This window comes from Lithobates pipiens, unplaced genomic scaffold, assembly GCF_037356315.1.
Source record: "Lithobates pipiens isolate NorthernLeopardFrog02 unplaced genomic scaffold, aLitPip1_a1.2 Scaffold_16, whole genome shotgun sequence".
NCBI classification, from domain to species: Eukaryota; Metazoa; Chordata; class Amphibia; order Anura; family Ranidae; genus Lithobates; species Lithobates pipiens.
This window is the reverse complement of record NW_027507748.1, coordinates 65,795,588-65,812,426: the sequence shown is the minus strand read 5'-3', so window position 1 is coordinate 65,812,426 and position 16,839 is coordinate 65,795,588. Positions and strand designations below refer to the sequence as shown.

At 41.5% G+C, this 16,839-nt stretch overlaps 1 protein-coding gene across 6 annotated transcripts in view; it reads right to left on the bottom strand.

Moving 5' to 3' along the window:
• GRIK1 (glutamate ionotropic receptor kainate type subunit 1) overlaps positions 1 to 14,317 on the bottom strand; it is a 626,279-nt gene extending 611,962 nt beyond the window's left edge. For 4 of the 6 annotated variants that reach the window (XM_077480009.1, XM_077480011.1, XM_077480010.1 and 1 more), the window contains exon 1: positions 13,723 to 14,317. In XM_077480009.1, the coding sequence (XP_077336135.1) occupies positions 13,723 to 13,846 (124 nt within the window). In that variant the 5' untranslated portion in view covers positions 13,847 to 14,317. The remainder of the gene's footprint in view (positions 1 to 13,722) is intronic. The other 2 variants (XM_077480013.1, XM_077480014.1) reach the window with 1 other exon arrangement.
• Between the last annotated feature and the right edge of the window lie 2,522 nt (positions 14,318 to 16,839).

Genomic DNA, 16,839 nt, shown 5'->3' with positions numbered 1-16,839 from the left:
TCATTTATCCCACAATGAACTTTACGCAATAAAAAAAAAAAAAACTTTACGCAAGCAAGAAACACAACACACCCAAAATGACCTTCAACTCATCTTCAGTGATGGGTCATAGCAACCTCATTACCAATGGATTTAATTAATATCACTTGTCACACAGTAATAGGTCCACACTCAATGTCATCTCCATCTGTACACATTGTAATAGATTCCAGTCTGACATGCCTGTACGAGCAAGGACATGCATTTTACAAGCAGTCAGTCTAGTAAAAAATAAGCAGTCCGGTTGGTATAAATTAGATCAGTTAATCATCAGTAGTAAGTAACTGACAAAATGAGCAGTTAACAGGTCACACCAAAATTCTATTACTCCAACTAACATTACACAGTGACCTTTTATGATCACGTAATCTTCCATCACTATTAAAGGGTCAGTCCACCCAAATTTCTATTTTCTGTTAGAAGCCGGAGGAAAAAAACAACTGAAAATCTCTTATACCCTTTGGATAAGTTGTTGCAGAGATCTATGCCTTGAGTTTCCACCTCTGCCATGGCCATTACAAGTGGTCCCCTCTTTCGCAATGATTTTTTTTTAATGTATATAGCAGCGTTTCTGAACCTTTTACCTCAGGGGAACCCCTGAAATTGTGTTCAGGTCTCAGGGAATCTTTACTAAAACCAAATTAAGTAAAGGTCAATGGCAAAAATGTAATGTTGGTCAGAGGGGATAATGCTCCCTTTACAGTGGTTGTCAGAATGTCACTCTTTCAAACAGCTAAAAAGATGATTTCATAGTTAGTAAGGTTGAATAAAGACACCAGTACATCCAGTTCAACCTGAGTGTCTACAATTGTCCCTAACCCTGTACATTACACACTCACATTGGTCCCTACCCTCACGGAGCCCACAATCCAAGGTCCCCATTCCTATACTAGGGCCAATTTTAGACAGAAGCCAATTAACCTATCTGCATGTCTTTGGTTTTGGGGGAAGGAAACCAGAGTACACAGAGGAAACCCACGCAGGCAGAACATGCAAGCTCCAGGCAGGAAGTGTCGTGGTTGGGAATCAAACCAGCGACCCTTCTTACTGCTAGGTGAGGGTGCTAACCACTATACCACTGTGCTGCCCATTTGTTTCAAGTTACTGGTGTTGCCAAGTGGCAGTGGATCTGGAATTAGTAAGGCATGCCAGATGGGAGGTCAATCAGCCACAGCTCAAGGAACCTTTAGCAACCATTAGAAAAACCCTAAGGTTCCACGGAACATGGTTGAGAAATGCTGGTATTGAGAATATAACAGGAGCTGAAAAACACAAAGGTGAGCAGGAAAACACCAAATGGAGTTTGGAATTAGAGAAGGAAGTTCTCGTTGTTGGAGTAGCCAAGACATGTTAAGTTAGAGAACCACCAATACTACTGAAATATCACATTTGGGAGGACTGATCTTTTTTAAAAAAAATAGCAATCAAATAAACTTTCCATTGTTTCAATTTCTCTAAACTGATGACAAGGTGACAGTGGATTGGTAGCTATGGATTAAGGTGGCCAAAGGTCTGGAATAATCAGTGGCAATTGGTGCGATTTTTTTTGGGGGGGGAGGGGGGCAGCAAATGGGTCTCACATCCGCTTCTGATTGTCTGGATTGAGGATCAGTTTTTCAACAGCGAATATTCATCAGGTGCTTCAAAAAAATCCCCTGCCACTGTAATTCATGTGCCCAGTGACCCAAAGAGGGCCGGACGCATGAATAGGGGATGGCCACAGAGGCCATGGATAGATTCATGCTATGCCTGAATCTATCCATTACCATATACGGGGTGGCCTGGAGAGAGGGGGCGGAACCCAGGCGTCCCTAATGGAAGGGCCGCCACTGGGAATAAGGATGTTTAATCCAAAAAAAGTTTCAACCAGTGGTGGAATTTTCAGGGTCGCAGAAGTTGCACTTGTGACTGGGCCCTGTAGTTCTGCCACTGTGGGGAGGGGGCCCAGAAGCCCGGGATAAGGCTCCAGGGTTCTCTCTAACAATGCACAGACCCCATACTTACCAGAAGAACGCCTTCCTCTCCCGCCTTGCAGGGACAGGAGAAAATCTCTGATCCCCACTGAGCAGGCAGACACGGACGCAGGTCACTGTTCTCTATGGGCCTGTCTGACTGTCATCCAATCCACTAGACAGATGATGAATGGATATCCATCCATCTGTTTTCACTGGATCACATCAAGGCAGGTGTAAATGGAAACATATCCATTTACATCCGCCTCCCCTACAGAACAATAGGTGGAAAATTGAAATTCTGCAGACTCTTAAGTAACAGGGCCTCTGGGAACCCTGATTAAAGGTGAATGCTGGGGACATTGATATAAGTGGGGGCTCCAGTTACCAAGGACCCCCTTATATCAGACTCTGCAGTGATCCCCTTACATCAGAGTTCTCACCGTTCTTGCTTAAATCAAAGTCCCCAGAGTTCTCCCTTATATCAGAGTCTACACAGTAAGGGGGCCCCCTACAGTGTAGGGGAACTTTGCAAGTTCAGTGTATTCAGTAACTGTGTATTCAGATGTAAAGGGGAACTCTGTGGACTCTGATCTAAGTGATTTAATAATATACAATTAGAATTGTTATTCAATCACAAAATATATATATATATAGTGTATATTACAAAAATGAATTTGCTGTGTGCTGCTAAAGTCTTTGGGTTTGGCTTGAAGAAAGGGTGGCAACCCTACCCAAGACTTCAGGAAGGGTTCCTTCTGCAGGACCATAATCAAGGACCCCAGAATCATTGGAAAGGGCCCCGGGACCAAAGGTCAGGGGGGCCCTTCATGGTTCCTTGCACGGAGGCCCTGAAGGTTCTAGTTACACCTTTGGTTTCAACAATTGTTTCTCCAGACCTAAAAGATAAAAAAAAAAAATTTTTCGGATTTGAACAAGGGACACCTATTAGCAACAGTATGTAGCCATAGGACACACCCTCTGCCACACCCCCTTAAAGGATAATTATACAAAAAATTATTAGTTAAACCCACAAGTTCTTTTTTTATTTCTTTTTTTTACCACTACTATTCCTTTATATTGGCTTTTGAAATTTACAAATGCAGCAAGTTTGAAATTGGATAAAAGGTTTAGCACTGGGAAACATTTTTTGAAGGATAAAAAGTGTATTTTATATACAACTATATAGATCTGACCAAAATGAGGAAGAAATGAGGAGGAAAGAGGGACAGAGGGACATTGCTCCAAATCAGGGACAGTCCCTCCAAATTTGGGACAGTTGGGAGATAAACGATTCAGACTGATGCATCCATCATAAATAAAATTGGTTAGTTTTATCCACCAATGATGGCCAATAATGGACCAAACTACCCATCAGTACTTTTCATCTGTATTCATGTGTCTAATGCCGTGTACACACGACTGGACTTTTCGACAGCAAAGTTCAGACGGAACAAATCCGTCGGACAATTCGATCATGTGTGGGTTTCATTGGACCTTTTCTGTTGAAAAATGTGACGGAATTTAAATCATGTTTCAAATCTTTCCACCGAAACCAGTTCATATCGAGAAAACCACTCGTCTGTATGCAGGTCCGACGGACCAACAACAACGCAAAGGCAGCTATTGGCTACTGGCTATTGAACTTCTTTTTTTCTAGTCATCGTACGTCATCACGTTAAACGATCAGACTTTGGTGTGATTGTGTGTAGGCAAGTCCGTTTCAGCGGAACTCTGTCGAAAAATCAGTCGAAAAGTCCGTCAGAGTTCATTCCGATGGAAAGTCCAGTCGTGTGTACGCAGCATTAGAGCTATTATCTTTAGCCAAGGTCGTCTGCTGCAGAACTTTACCATGTAAAAACAGATGCTTGAAAGATCGAATCTTAACTCCCCATATCAGAAGAAAGGCAATCTGTGTATGTGTCCAGCTTTTAAGAAGCACGTCTTTACCCTTTGCTACATTTTTATTACATAAGCTATAAAATGTATACACAAAGTACAAAACATAAAGAGGAGAACATCAAAACAGGAAAAAAATAAATTCCAGCACAAAAGGTTTGCCCTAGGTATGCCTGCAAATATTTTGTACTCATTTTTCTAGTTATTACTTGACAAAGGTTTGCTTTTGGTGGTTTGAAATGAATTCAAGGATATCATTTTAGCTTTAACAGACAGTATGATTGTTCTAACTGTTATGGGGCCCAGAAGCAGATATCTATTTGTTTGCAGGTAGGACTAGCAAATGCTTTTAGACAAAGCATGAACACATGGTAACCTCTGTATGATGGTTATGAAAGCAATACATATAGTGTATCGCTAGAGGAATTTAAAGTGTTACTAAACCCACAACAGTAAAATCAGTCTGTATATGCAATAAACCATGCTGGTTATACTCACTGTGGAACATAGGGGTTTAATCCTCTGCATGGTGTAAAAAGGATGTTTTATTCTGTCTTGTCTGATCCTCACCTTCTTTGACAGTCCCCAAACCCTCTCCTGATAATAGAAAGCCTTGGGGGCAAGCTGCACATGCTCAGTTTGGTGTGTACTGCTAGAGAGTTTTTTTTTTCTTAGGAGTGTGCCAATCAGAACTGTTTTTTTTTCAGCACAGGGCCAATTAGAACTGTCCAGACAGAGGGTCAGGGGTTATGCAACCTCATAGGACAGTCAGAGGAGAATGACAACTCCTCCTACAAGCTTTAACAAGACTCAGATAGAAGTCATAAGCCTGTTAAATACTGCTGATGATAAAAAGTATTTAGCAGTTTATATTTACTGAAATAATTCGATTTCCTTGTCTGGTGTACTGTGTAGGGTTGCCACCTTTTCTTCAAGTCAAACCCGAACACTTTATCAGCGCACTGAATTTTTTTATTTTTTTTTATAAACTATACATATATTTTGCTATTAAATAACATTTCTAATCATATGACATTAATAACAAGAGTTCCCCTTTACATCAGAGTCCACAGAGTTCCCCTTTTACATCTGAACTTGCAGAGTTCCCTTTCACTGTATGGGAGAATTCTGGGGACTCTAACATAAGGGATGCTCTGGGAACCCTGATTTAAGGGGGAAGACTAAGAACTCTGATGTAAGGAGAGGACTTTGATGTAAGAGGGAACACTGTGCTCTTTGGTGTAAAGGGGAACTCTGATGTAAAGGGTGCTCTGAGAACCCTGATTTACCTAAGTGTACTCTCTCAGAGGCAGGAGAGAGAAGGGGGGAGACTTCAGTCACAGACAGGGATGGATGGTGAGCTCACTCACCCCTTGGCAGTCAGCACCTCTCATCCAGATGTAGCTGAAGCTGCTGGACTTCTAATTAAGAGAGTAAGAGATACAGATCAAGCCCTCTCTCCTTTCCTGTCTGTGTGTTTGGGGCAGTGTTTCTCAAATCCAGTCCTCAGGCCCCCCCAACAGGTCATGTTTTCAGGATTTCCCTCAGATGAAACGGCTGTGGTAATTGCTAAGGCATTGAAACTGATCAAATCACCTGTGAAAAATAATGGAAAACCTGAAAACATGACCTGTTGGGGGGGCCTGAGGACTGGATTTGAGAAACACTGGTTTGGGGGAAGGGGGGAGTGCTGGCTTTAGGCAGTGTGAAAGAGGGTGTAACAGACACTCTCAGCTTAGATAACTGCAGCCAGTAACCCTGCTGGGAAGCCATGGTCTAGTCTGAATAATGTGTCCGGGTTTCAGGCAGTCTGAAACCTGGACGCATGCTTCCAAACCAGAACTGTCCGGGTGAATCCTGGACAGGTGGCAACCCTAGTACTGTGGGAAACCAGATAAAGTGAATGCAGGATCCTGAGTTTAGTAACAGTTTAAAGATGAAGATTGGGGAGACAGGGGGGTCTCTTAATGGTTTTGCTATGGGGCTCTATAACACATAGTTATGACCCTGTATTAATTGTTGTCAGTTCACAGAAGCTGTTAAAGTGCCCCCCCCCCCCCCCAACACACAAATACATGGTGTATGCATCTCTGCATGCACATGCATAAACATCAAGTCAATTTTTTAATTAAATAGTTTTTCCTAAAATACCTTTTTCCAGACATTTCCAGGTTCCCCTAAGGTACTGGTCAATGCAGCCTCACACAGGTGTACCCTGGGGACATCACATCACCAATACATTCCCAGGTGATCTTGTCTGATCTGGGGCGAGATCTGGGGTGACATGTTACTGAACAGTAAGCCATCCGAGAATATCTCTGCCAAATATGCCAGATCTTTTATGGTTTGTGTGCCGTATGTTCAAAAGCATGCTACCCCATATCTTGGACTGTGCATGATCCAGATCTGGTGTAACCAAAGAAGGGAGATTAAGGTCTGGTGTGACCCCTCTGACACCTCCATCCCTAATAATGCACAAAAAGACAAGAAAAATAGTCCTGGGACTTTAGATGATGTGAGAGAGGTTTAGCCAATGTCCACAGCAAACACTGAGACAAAATCAATTTCTTTCTTTCAAAACGTTATGTAACAGAGCAGCAGTAAATACACATACACAATAAGAAAATAAAATGTACATAGGACAGGGAAGTATGTAAACTGAAGACATTAATAATACCCAGCAATACTTACCGAAGCTCTGAGATAAATCGCCAAACGCTGAATATCAAAATGGCAACCGTTTAGTGCATGCGGCTCGGAAGCTGAGGGTGCGGAACAAACAAAGGCCACAACAGGGGAAAATCCGCCCCCTCAGCTCCCGAGCTGGATGCACTACACGGCTGTCATTTTGATTTCCAGCATTTGGCGATTTATCTCAGACCTTCGGTAAGTATGAGGTCTCTGTTTCAGACCTCTCTTGCCAATTATTCCGCCTGCCCCATTTATCAACAACATACATTTATTGATCTTATTATTTACATTGCAGATACAACATTCATGCATCCGCCCCTGAAGAAGCGAGCACAGTCTCGTGAAATGCATAGGGCTTTATTGATGCTTGTTGTATGCCAGTACATGCTGGGTATTATTGATATCTGCATTGTGTTTACATACTTCCCTGTCCACATGTATGTACATTTTATTTTCTTATTGTGTATGTGTATTTACTGACCCAACAACTTTTACGTTTTATTGTTGCTCATGGATGTACAACATTTGTAATAAATATTTGTATATTTACTTTCATCTGTGTTGTGTACATTGGCTATTACTACTACTCACAATCATTGTTGTTGCTGCTCTGTTACATAACATTTTGAAACAAATACATTGATTTTGTCTCAGTGTTTGCTGTGGACATTGGCTAAACCTCTCTCACCTCAGCTAAAGTCCCAGGGCTATTTTTCTTGTTTTTTGCAGATCTGGTGTGATGTCATCGGCCGGTTGGCACAAAACAAGGAAAAAGAAGTCGACTATAGATGACATCAATTTACAAAATGGCCACATGAAATACAGAGACCAAGGAGGGGGGTGACCTTTCGGAAATGGGGCAACTCCACCAAGAAAAGCATTCTCGTAGTGGTGAGTTAATTGGTTTCTCTGAATACATTTATCATCATAAAGTAAGACAAAAACCTATACCATCCTGATGTACATCAAGTATAACCCTTGAAAAACTTTAGACATTGTGGTCCAGAGGAAGGAAAATACCCTTGTGAATATGTGGGAAATTTTACCTTGCAACAGACAATATTTTATCCTCACAAAAATAATCAGATCAATGTACTGGATATTATTTGTAGGTGTATCACCCAATCTAAATTCCATTGTTGGCTTTGCCATCAGTGCGTCACTTGGCAGGACAATTCACTGCATAACTACATCTACAAACAGAAATCCTTGCCACACTGGGATTGGGAATTATTCTAAAATGAACCAATGTCTCCTTGTCCTTTGTGCAGCCCCTGCTGTAAAAAGTTCAAAAGATAATAGCTTTTGTATTGACCTTGGATACCATTATAAATATGATATTGATATACCATAATATAATATAATAATTATAATAATTTACCACTTGACTGGTCAGTTGACTTTTGCAGACCTAATTTTTCTAACCTTTCATTGTGAATTGCAATACCAATTCTTTTAATGTATTACTATCACATTTTGTATGCTCAGTATTGTCTTTTTTTTTTATTTGCAACTAAGTTGTTAACAAAAAAGGTTTCTTACAGGCTGTATTTCCCCAGCATTCCCTGCATTTCCTCTACTTTCCTGTAGCAATGGAATGGTACTCCCTCAATGTCATCCCTCAATGGATCACCAGATGCCTAAATGAGTATACCGATGGGCCCAAGCATTGTCACATTGGAGATTGGGGTACTTGTACAAATAGTGACTTTCTGAAAGTCATCGTTTTCAAGGGGCATACAACTTGAGGCCAATACATATTGAACTGCCCAAATATAATAACAAACATATAAAAACTTTATGACTTGCATGGTCATACCCATCCTCTCTCCTAACCTTCCCGATCAACTCAGTAGAATTTGTTGATTATCAGGCTATCTAATAGATATCTAATATATGTGCCTTGTTATCATTGTTAGAGCTTGTGGCATCACTATAAACCAGGACCACCAACTCTCATGTGATCTCTGTCCCTAAGGCAGTGAATGGAGTAGAACGTTTAAGTCAGTGTTGTCCAACCTTTTGACCTTCATAGGCCACATTGGAAGAAGAGGAATTGTCTTGGACCACACATAAAATACATTAACAATAAGGATAGCTGATGAGCAGAAAAAATCAAGCAGATTACAAGTTAACGATCACTGATATAGATAATGAACCTATCTAATAAAATAAGACTTTATTCACTTTTTGTATTATTTTTTATTATAAAAGTAAAAGAGAACAACAGATAACTAGTGTGATATTTGAAACAGTTTTTGATAAACGAACACATCAATATCTGGTTTGATGGATGTAGTAGCAATTCTCAATGAATTTCTTAAGGTGCTCCTCAGATATTTTGGTTCTAATTTTGCCCTTTGTGAGCCTTATCTTTGAAAATAGTTGCTCACAAACATAGGTGCAGCCAAAAACTGATGACATGAATACGGCACGATTGTGAAAAGAGGGAGATTTTTCTTTAAGGAGATAACACTTATAAAAGTCCAGTAAAGAGACACTGTCACATTTTTCTTTGGCTTCACGTGTTCGTTAGGTGTAAACACATTTTTACAAAAAAATCCCCCCAAAAAATCAACATTTTTAAGTAAGTTTACAATTTTATGTTGGGCCACATTCATAGCCATCTTGGGCCACATGTGATCCAGGTTGGATACCCCTGATCTCGGTGATTCCAAACAGGAGTGGCCATGGAGAGATGAGTTTTCACTCACATTTGAATCAATGTCAATGGTTCACTCCAACTTGTAATGGCAAGAAGTGACAAAAGTTGTCATTTGAATGACTACATTATTACTTTTTGGATTTTATAAATGGATTACAAAAAACATTCTAGATGCATCCAAGTATCTGCAGTTTGGTTCTACCAATGTCCCTAGGAGTGTTCACCTGACCCTCTTCCACTTGCTTGACACCATTTTGTGCTCCATCGCCCTTTCCTCTTTTACAGAATTACTGCTCTCTCTTGGGTGACATGCTGTGGAAATGTTCTTCTATGATTTATGTGCACACTTCTATATTGATATAAAGTTTACTCCCAGCTGCCATTAGAGACATGTTATCACTCGTTTTAACCTCCCTCAATAACTGTAATTCTTATAAAACGTTTCTTTAATAAAAATATTCAACAAGATTAAAAAAATAAAATAAAAAGACTAATTGTGTAAGATTGTGGACCCCACAATAGGGATAAATCTTTTTCGCGGAAGGGCTTTTATCAAGACTCGTGGCCACTCATTAAAATTAGAAGAAAAGAGGTTTAACCTTAAAATACGTAGAGGGTTCTCTACTGTAAGAGCAGCAAGGATGTGGAATTCCCTTCCACAAGCGGTGGTCTCAGCGAGGAGCATCGATAGTTTCAAGAAACTATTAGATAAGCACCTAAACGACCGCAACATACAGGGATATACAATGTAATACTGACATATAATCACACACATAGGTTGGACTTGATGGACTTGAGTCTTTTTTTCGACCTCACATACTATGTAACTACAGTTGCCCTTTAAGCTATCGTTAGCTGTGCCACTGCAGATGGAGTGACCTGCTATTGCACACTCTGCTACTCTACCACAATAGGCACACATGGCCTGGAAACTATTCTTAAGCCGCGTACACACGGGCGGACTGTCTGGCCAACTAAGTCCGTCAGACAATCCGACGGACAGTCCGTCCTACTTTTGAATGAACGGACTTGGCCACACACGATGAACAAACAGTCCGTTGAAAGCTTGCGCGATGACGTGTACAGCACGTACGACGGGACTAGAAATAGGACGTCCAATACACAGCAATGCAACCTTCCACCGTGTAAATCCTTTCTGAGCATGCGCCATACTTAGTCCGTCCAACTAGCCTACTCACGAGCGGACTGTCCGCTGAAACCAAAGTTGGACAGACAATATTACGGAAATTCCGAAATACTTAGTCCGCCAGACTGCACGCTGAAAAAGTCCGCTGAAGCCCACACACGAGCGGACTGTCCGCTGAAATGTGTTTCGGCGGACTAAGTTGGACAGACAGTCCGCCCGTGTGTACGCGGCTTTACACTTCAAAGTGTTTGTGGTCTGTTAAGCTTCTTGAACTTCGTCATTTGTTTATTAAATTGCGCACGGATAACAACTAGTGTTTTCATTATTTACATTGTTATGCATCTCTTCAAATCGATAACTGAAAAAAAAAAATCTGCTACCTGCTTATAGTTGCTCCTAAACCAACTTTTCTCAACAAGGGTTCCATAGAACTGTAGGGTTCCTCCAGAGGTTGTTAGGGGTTCCTTGAGCCACAACTAAATAATCCCTGACAACAATGATCTTCTATGTAAGGGGGATTCTTCCCAAAGACCATTACACTAATGTACTATAAGCTGTAGATATTAAAACTATTAGCAGAGGTTCCAGACCAGAAAGTCAATTCAAGAGTTCCCTCATGTTAAAAAGGTTGAAAATGGCTGTTCTAGACTTTGCTAACAATCTTCTATCCTTTGCCTTTAAGTGTATGAAGCCTTTCTGTACAACATCGTTTTTCTATTTGCTGTATCAACTCTGATGAATACAAAGTATTAGGCATGGTGTGCGTGAAGATAAGTGGTTGTAATCAGCAGCTAGTAGGGCAGTGGGAACCAGAATGTCTCTGAACACAATCAGATCCAAGGAAGCGTGAAGATGAAGCTTCTGCTATGTGTTGAGACCATTGATTGTGTGTGTGATGTGTGCAGTTTTGGGGAAGTTCAGGCAGTTCCATCGCTCTGTTAGATCCGCATCCTCTCCTATTGGCTTGCAAGCGCATCATCAGCATCCTCTCTGTAGTGGAGGAGTTATGTGTGAGCCTGGGTATCAGGGATGGCTTGTATGATGGGCAGATCTAGAGGATCGAGAAGAAGCCAACACTACTAGAACCAACATACTCTACTACATGCAAGTGTCCTGTATATACAAAGCCAGTACAGTTTACAGGTATCCATACATCTGAAGGGATTGCAATACGTCTTGGCATACCTAAAATGATTAAAAAATAAATGGCTTTTTGGTTCCTGTATATCTCAAAGGGTTAAGTGCGTACCACGTGCTGCTATTGGAAAGTTGCTGCACAGCTTCCAGTAAGCAAAGCCACCCACCTCAATCAAGGAACTAACTGGGTGCCACCGCTTACTCCTCTATATAAAATGTATAGTTGTCACTTGTCACTTACTTCCAGGGACCCTGACAGGTTGTCAAGAAAAAAAAAATCCTGGATTTCAGAACTAACCAAGCATACAGTAACCACCCACCCCTTTCAACATAGTAAATTGAATTTTTATCTTTTAATGTTCTTTTGTCTTTTTACATTTATACTATACTATAACAGCAGCCTTGCAAATTCAACAGGCAATCATTAAATTCATTCATCCTTAGTCTATGTGCATATATAGTGATTTGTAACAACGCTCTTGGGAATCATTATACTCCACCCTTATACCTATATAAAAAAATATTTTTGGGGGTCATTATACACAACCCTTATACCTATATAAAAAAAAATATTCTTAGGGATCAGTAGACACAACACATATACATTATACATACTGTATTTTGAAAATCACTCTTGGGGAACAGTATACATAACCCATACCTATGTAAGAAATCACTTTTGGGGATCATTATAGACAACTCATATACTTATATAGACTTATATAGAAAATAATTTTTTGGGAAACAGTATACAAAATCCCTATAACTATATAAAAATTATTCTTGGGGATCAGTAGACACAACACATATACATACTGTATATATAGAAAATCACTCTTGGGGATCAGTATACATAACCCATACCTATGTAGGAAATCACTTTTGGGGATCATTATAGACAACTCATATACTTAGAAAATTACTTTTGGGAATCAGTATACACCACCCATACCTATATAGGAAATCAATTTTGGGGATTGTTATACACAACCTATATACTTATATAGAAAATCACTCTTGGGGTTCAGAATACACAACCTATATCTATATAGCAAACAACTTCTGGGGATCATTATACACAACTCATTAACTTATACAGAAAATCACTTTTGGGGATTAGTAAATACAACCCATATCTATATAGAAGATCACTTCGGGGGATTATTGTATACAACCCATACTTATGTAGAAAATCCCTCTTAGGTATCAGTATACACAACCCATTCCTATATAGGAAACCACTTTTGTGATCATTATACACAACTCATATACTTATATAGAAAATCACTATACACAACCCATACCTATATAGAATTCACTTTTGGGTATCATTATAATCCACCCATATACTTATATAGAAAAATCACATTTGGGGATTAGTATACACAACCCATACCTGTATAGAAAATCACTTTTGGGGGTCATTATACAAAACCCATATACATATATGAAAAATCAATTTGCGGATCAGTATCCACAACCCATATCTATATAGAAAATCACTCTTGGAGGTCAGTATACACCACCCCTATTTATTTAGGAAATCAATTTTGGATATCAGTATACACCCCTCATATCTATATAGAAAATCACTTTTGGGGATCAATATACACAACCCATTTACCTATATAGAAAACCAACCAGCAAAGATGGTATGGAATCAAAATCCCCTAAAAAACACACAAGTAATTTAAAAACAGACGGAACTGGCATCTAAAGTTCAGCTGGTGCTTTTAGTTCTACTTCTAGGGAGCTACAGGTTGTCAATAAATCCTCTTAAGCCTGGGCAACAATAAAGCTGTAATTGCTAACTTATTTTGTAGGTGTACAGTCTGTCATCGTCATCTTTTTTCCTTTGCCTATTGCAATCAAGTGCCCTGCTTGTCCAAGCTTAGGCATAGGAGCCCAGGAACTTGCACCTGCAAACAAAGTCAGCCATCAATGCTAACTTCTAACTAATTTTTGAAGGTTTTCTTTTTCTAATACAGCAATCAAATGCACTGCTTATGCCAGGTCATACATTGGAGAGCTGGAACTTGTACCTGCAAAAAAAAAAAAGTCAGCTGTTTTAATTCTGCCCTGGCTTGCTAGGCACAATTACCGGCCACTGCTACAGACAATGCCATTGCTTTCAGTTGGGGACTGTCTGCCTGCACTTTGGGCTGGCTTGCAGCTGGCATGCTCCTACTCACCGATCCTTAGAACTTGCTGGGACATCTGCGGGAGCATGCCAATGAGAATGTAGAAGAAGGGGAAGAAAAGTCCACAGCAGCCAGAGAGATGCATCCTCACCAAGGACTGGTCAGCGGTGCCCATGCTGCAATTTCCTAGCGATCATGAGCTAGGCAGGGGCTGCCAACCAGGCTTCATCCTCATGCTATGCTCCCAGCTCTCCGCTAGCCCATCACAAAGCAACCACAAGCCGGGGCAGCCTCTTCTCCTCCTCAGCTCCCCCAAGGCAAGGCAAAGGTCCTCAGCTGGGCTCTCCAGTCCTGACAGTCCAGGAAAAGTGAAGGAGGGAGACAGGAGCAGCATGCAGTGATCTCCAGCAGATTAACCTCCCATCACTCCCACTGCAACTACTTTAAAGAGCTGCCCCTGCCAGGGATGATTGAATCTTTGCTGGGAAGCTGATGATAAAAGCAATTCTAATCTCCATGTTTGGCTAGGAGAAGGGATGCTGGATGATTAAGTCTGCACTGGAAGGCAGGCAGCATGCTGCTGGAGAGTCACATCTCTGCCTGATGCTGCTGGTGCTGATGCTGATGCTGTGTTCACTTGCCATTCTTCTACAGCACAGAATCTTCTTATTAAATGAGCATTTCAGGGACCACCCCCAGCACTCATCACACTGGAGATGGCTTCACACCTCCTAGAAGAGGAAACTCTCACCTGCTACAATGATAAGGGATGGTAAGGGCAGAGAAGAGCTTAAGAGATCCGATATATAGCACAGGTCACCAGACATGACAGGATGGACAGGGTTGAAAGTGGTGCCTGTTTAGGAGGTGATATATAGCACAGGTCAAGATATATAACAGGCATAGGGTATGGACATGACAGAGAAAAAGTGCCAGTTTAGGAGATCAGATATTGCACAGGTCATCAGGTATGACAGGTACAGGGAATAGATAGGGCAGAGGAGAAGTGTCAGTTTAGGAGATCAGATATTGCACAGGTCATCAGGTGTGACAGGTACACGGGATAGATAGGGCAGAGAAGAGGTGCCCATTTAGGTGATCATATATTGCACAGGTCATCAGGTATGACAGGTACAAGGGATGGATAGAGCAGAGAAGAGGTGCCAGTTTAGGAGATGATACATAGCATGGGTTATCATATATAACAGGTATAGGGTATGGACAGGGCAGAAAAAAAGGTGCCAGTTTAGGAGATCAAACAGCACAGACCATCAGTTATGACAGGTACAAGGGATGGACAGGGCAGAGAAGAGGTGCCAGTTTAGGCGATCATGCATAGCACAGGTTCTCAGACATGACATGTACAGGGTATTGACATTGCAGAATAGAGGTGCCAGTTTAGGAGGTTAGATATAGGAAAAGTCCTCAGATATGACAGGTACAGGGGATGGACAGGGCAAAGAAGAGCTTAGGAGAGCAAACATAGCCCAGATCCTCAGATATGACAGGTATAGGGGATGGACAGGGCAGAGAAGGGCTTAGAAGAGCAAACATAGCCCAGATCCTCAGATATGACAGGTACAGGGGATGGACAGGGCAAAGAAGAGCTTAGGAGAGCAAACATAGCCCAGATCCTCAGATATGACAGGTACAGGGGATGGACACAGCAAAAAAAAAAAAAGCTTAGGAGATCAGATATAGCACAGGTCCTCAGATATGACAGGTACAGGGGATGGAAATGGTAGAGGATAGGTGCCAGTTTAGGAGATCAGATATAGCACAGGTCCTCAGATATGACAGGTAAGGTTATGGACAATGCAGAGAAGAGGTGCCAGGTGAGGAGATCAGATATAGCACAGGCCCTCTGATAAGACGGGTACAGATGGACGGGACAAAGGAGAGTTCAGATCATACAAACAACAGGTCCTCAGACATGACAGGTAAAAGTGATGGACAGTGCAGAGGAGAATTTAAGAGATCATACATAGCACAGATCATCCGATATGACAGGTACATGGGACTGGCAGTGCAAATATGTGGCAATTGAAGAGATCATAAATAGTACATATACCAAGACATCACAGGTACAAGGGATGGATATGGACAGTGTAAAGGAGATTTGCATACATAGCACATCCTACATAGCACAGGTCATCAGACAAGATAGGCATTAGAAAAACATAGGGCAGAGGAGAGCTTAGGAAATCATACAAAGCACAGATCATTAGATATGACATGTACATATGATGGGCAGGGTAGAGACGTTGTGCCAATTAGGATATCATACATAGCACAGCTCCTTAAGGTGACCATACACTATGCAATTTTATTGTACAATTTCCTCATATGCTATCAACTATGTAGTATGAAGGCCTGCCTGATTTGAAGTTTAGGTAGTGGGAAGATTTATTCTGGGGGGATTTGGGGGAATAGGACGATGTGTGCTGGTGGTAAATTATTTGTGTTAGAAAGGAGGAATTCATGGGGAAGAGATACTATGTGTTAGTAAGGTGAATTTAGAATGAGATATGTGCTAAAGGGGGGATTGGGTGGTGATTTCTGCTTGGAGGGGGGAATGACTAGTTCTGGGATATTTAGGGGAGGATAAGATTTGTGTCGGGGGTGAGAGGATTTGTGCTAAGAAGAGGAATGGGGGGGGGGGGGTTGGGGAGTGAGAGGATTTGTACTGGGAGGGAGGATATGGATGGGGAGAGAATTAGTGGGAGGAACATGTTGGGGTGGGATAAGATTAGGAAGGAGATTGGGGGAGGGTGTATGCTAGGAGGAGGAATTGGGGGGAGGATATGTTCTACAAGAGGGGATGGGGAGGTTGTGGCGATTTGTTCAGGGAGTGGGGATTGGGGGGAGAATTAGTTTGGGGGTGGATTCAGGGAATAAAGGATTTGTGCTGGGGAAAGGTTTAGGGAGTGAGAGCACTTGTGCTGGGGAATGGAAAGGGGGTGGAGAGGATTAGTGTAAGGAGGGAGTTTGGAGAAGTGAGGATTTGTGCTGAGGGAGAGGATTTGTGTTGGAGGATTTTGTGCTAGGGGGTGTGGGAGGATGTGTGCTAAGAGGGAGTATTGGGGAGAGGTGATTTGTGATGGAAGAGGGGATTTTTAAGTACTGGGGGGATTTAGGGGAGAGGAGGATTTTTGCTGGGGAGGGAGG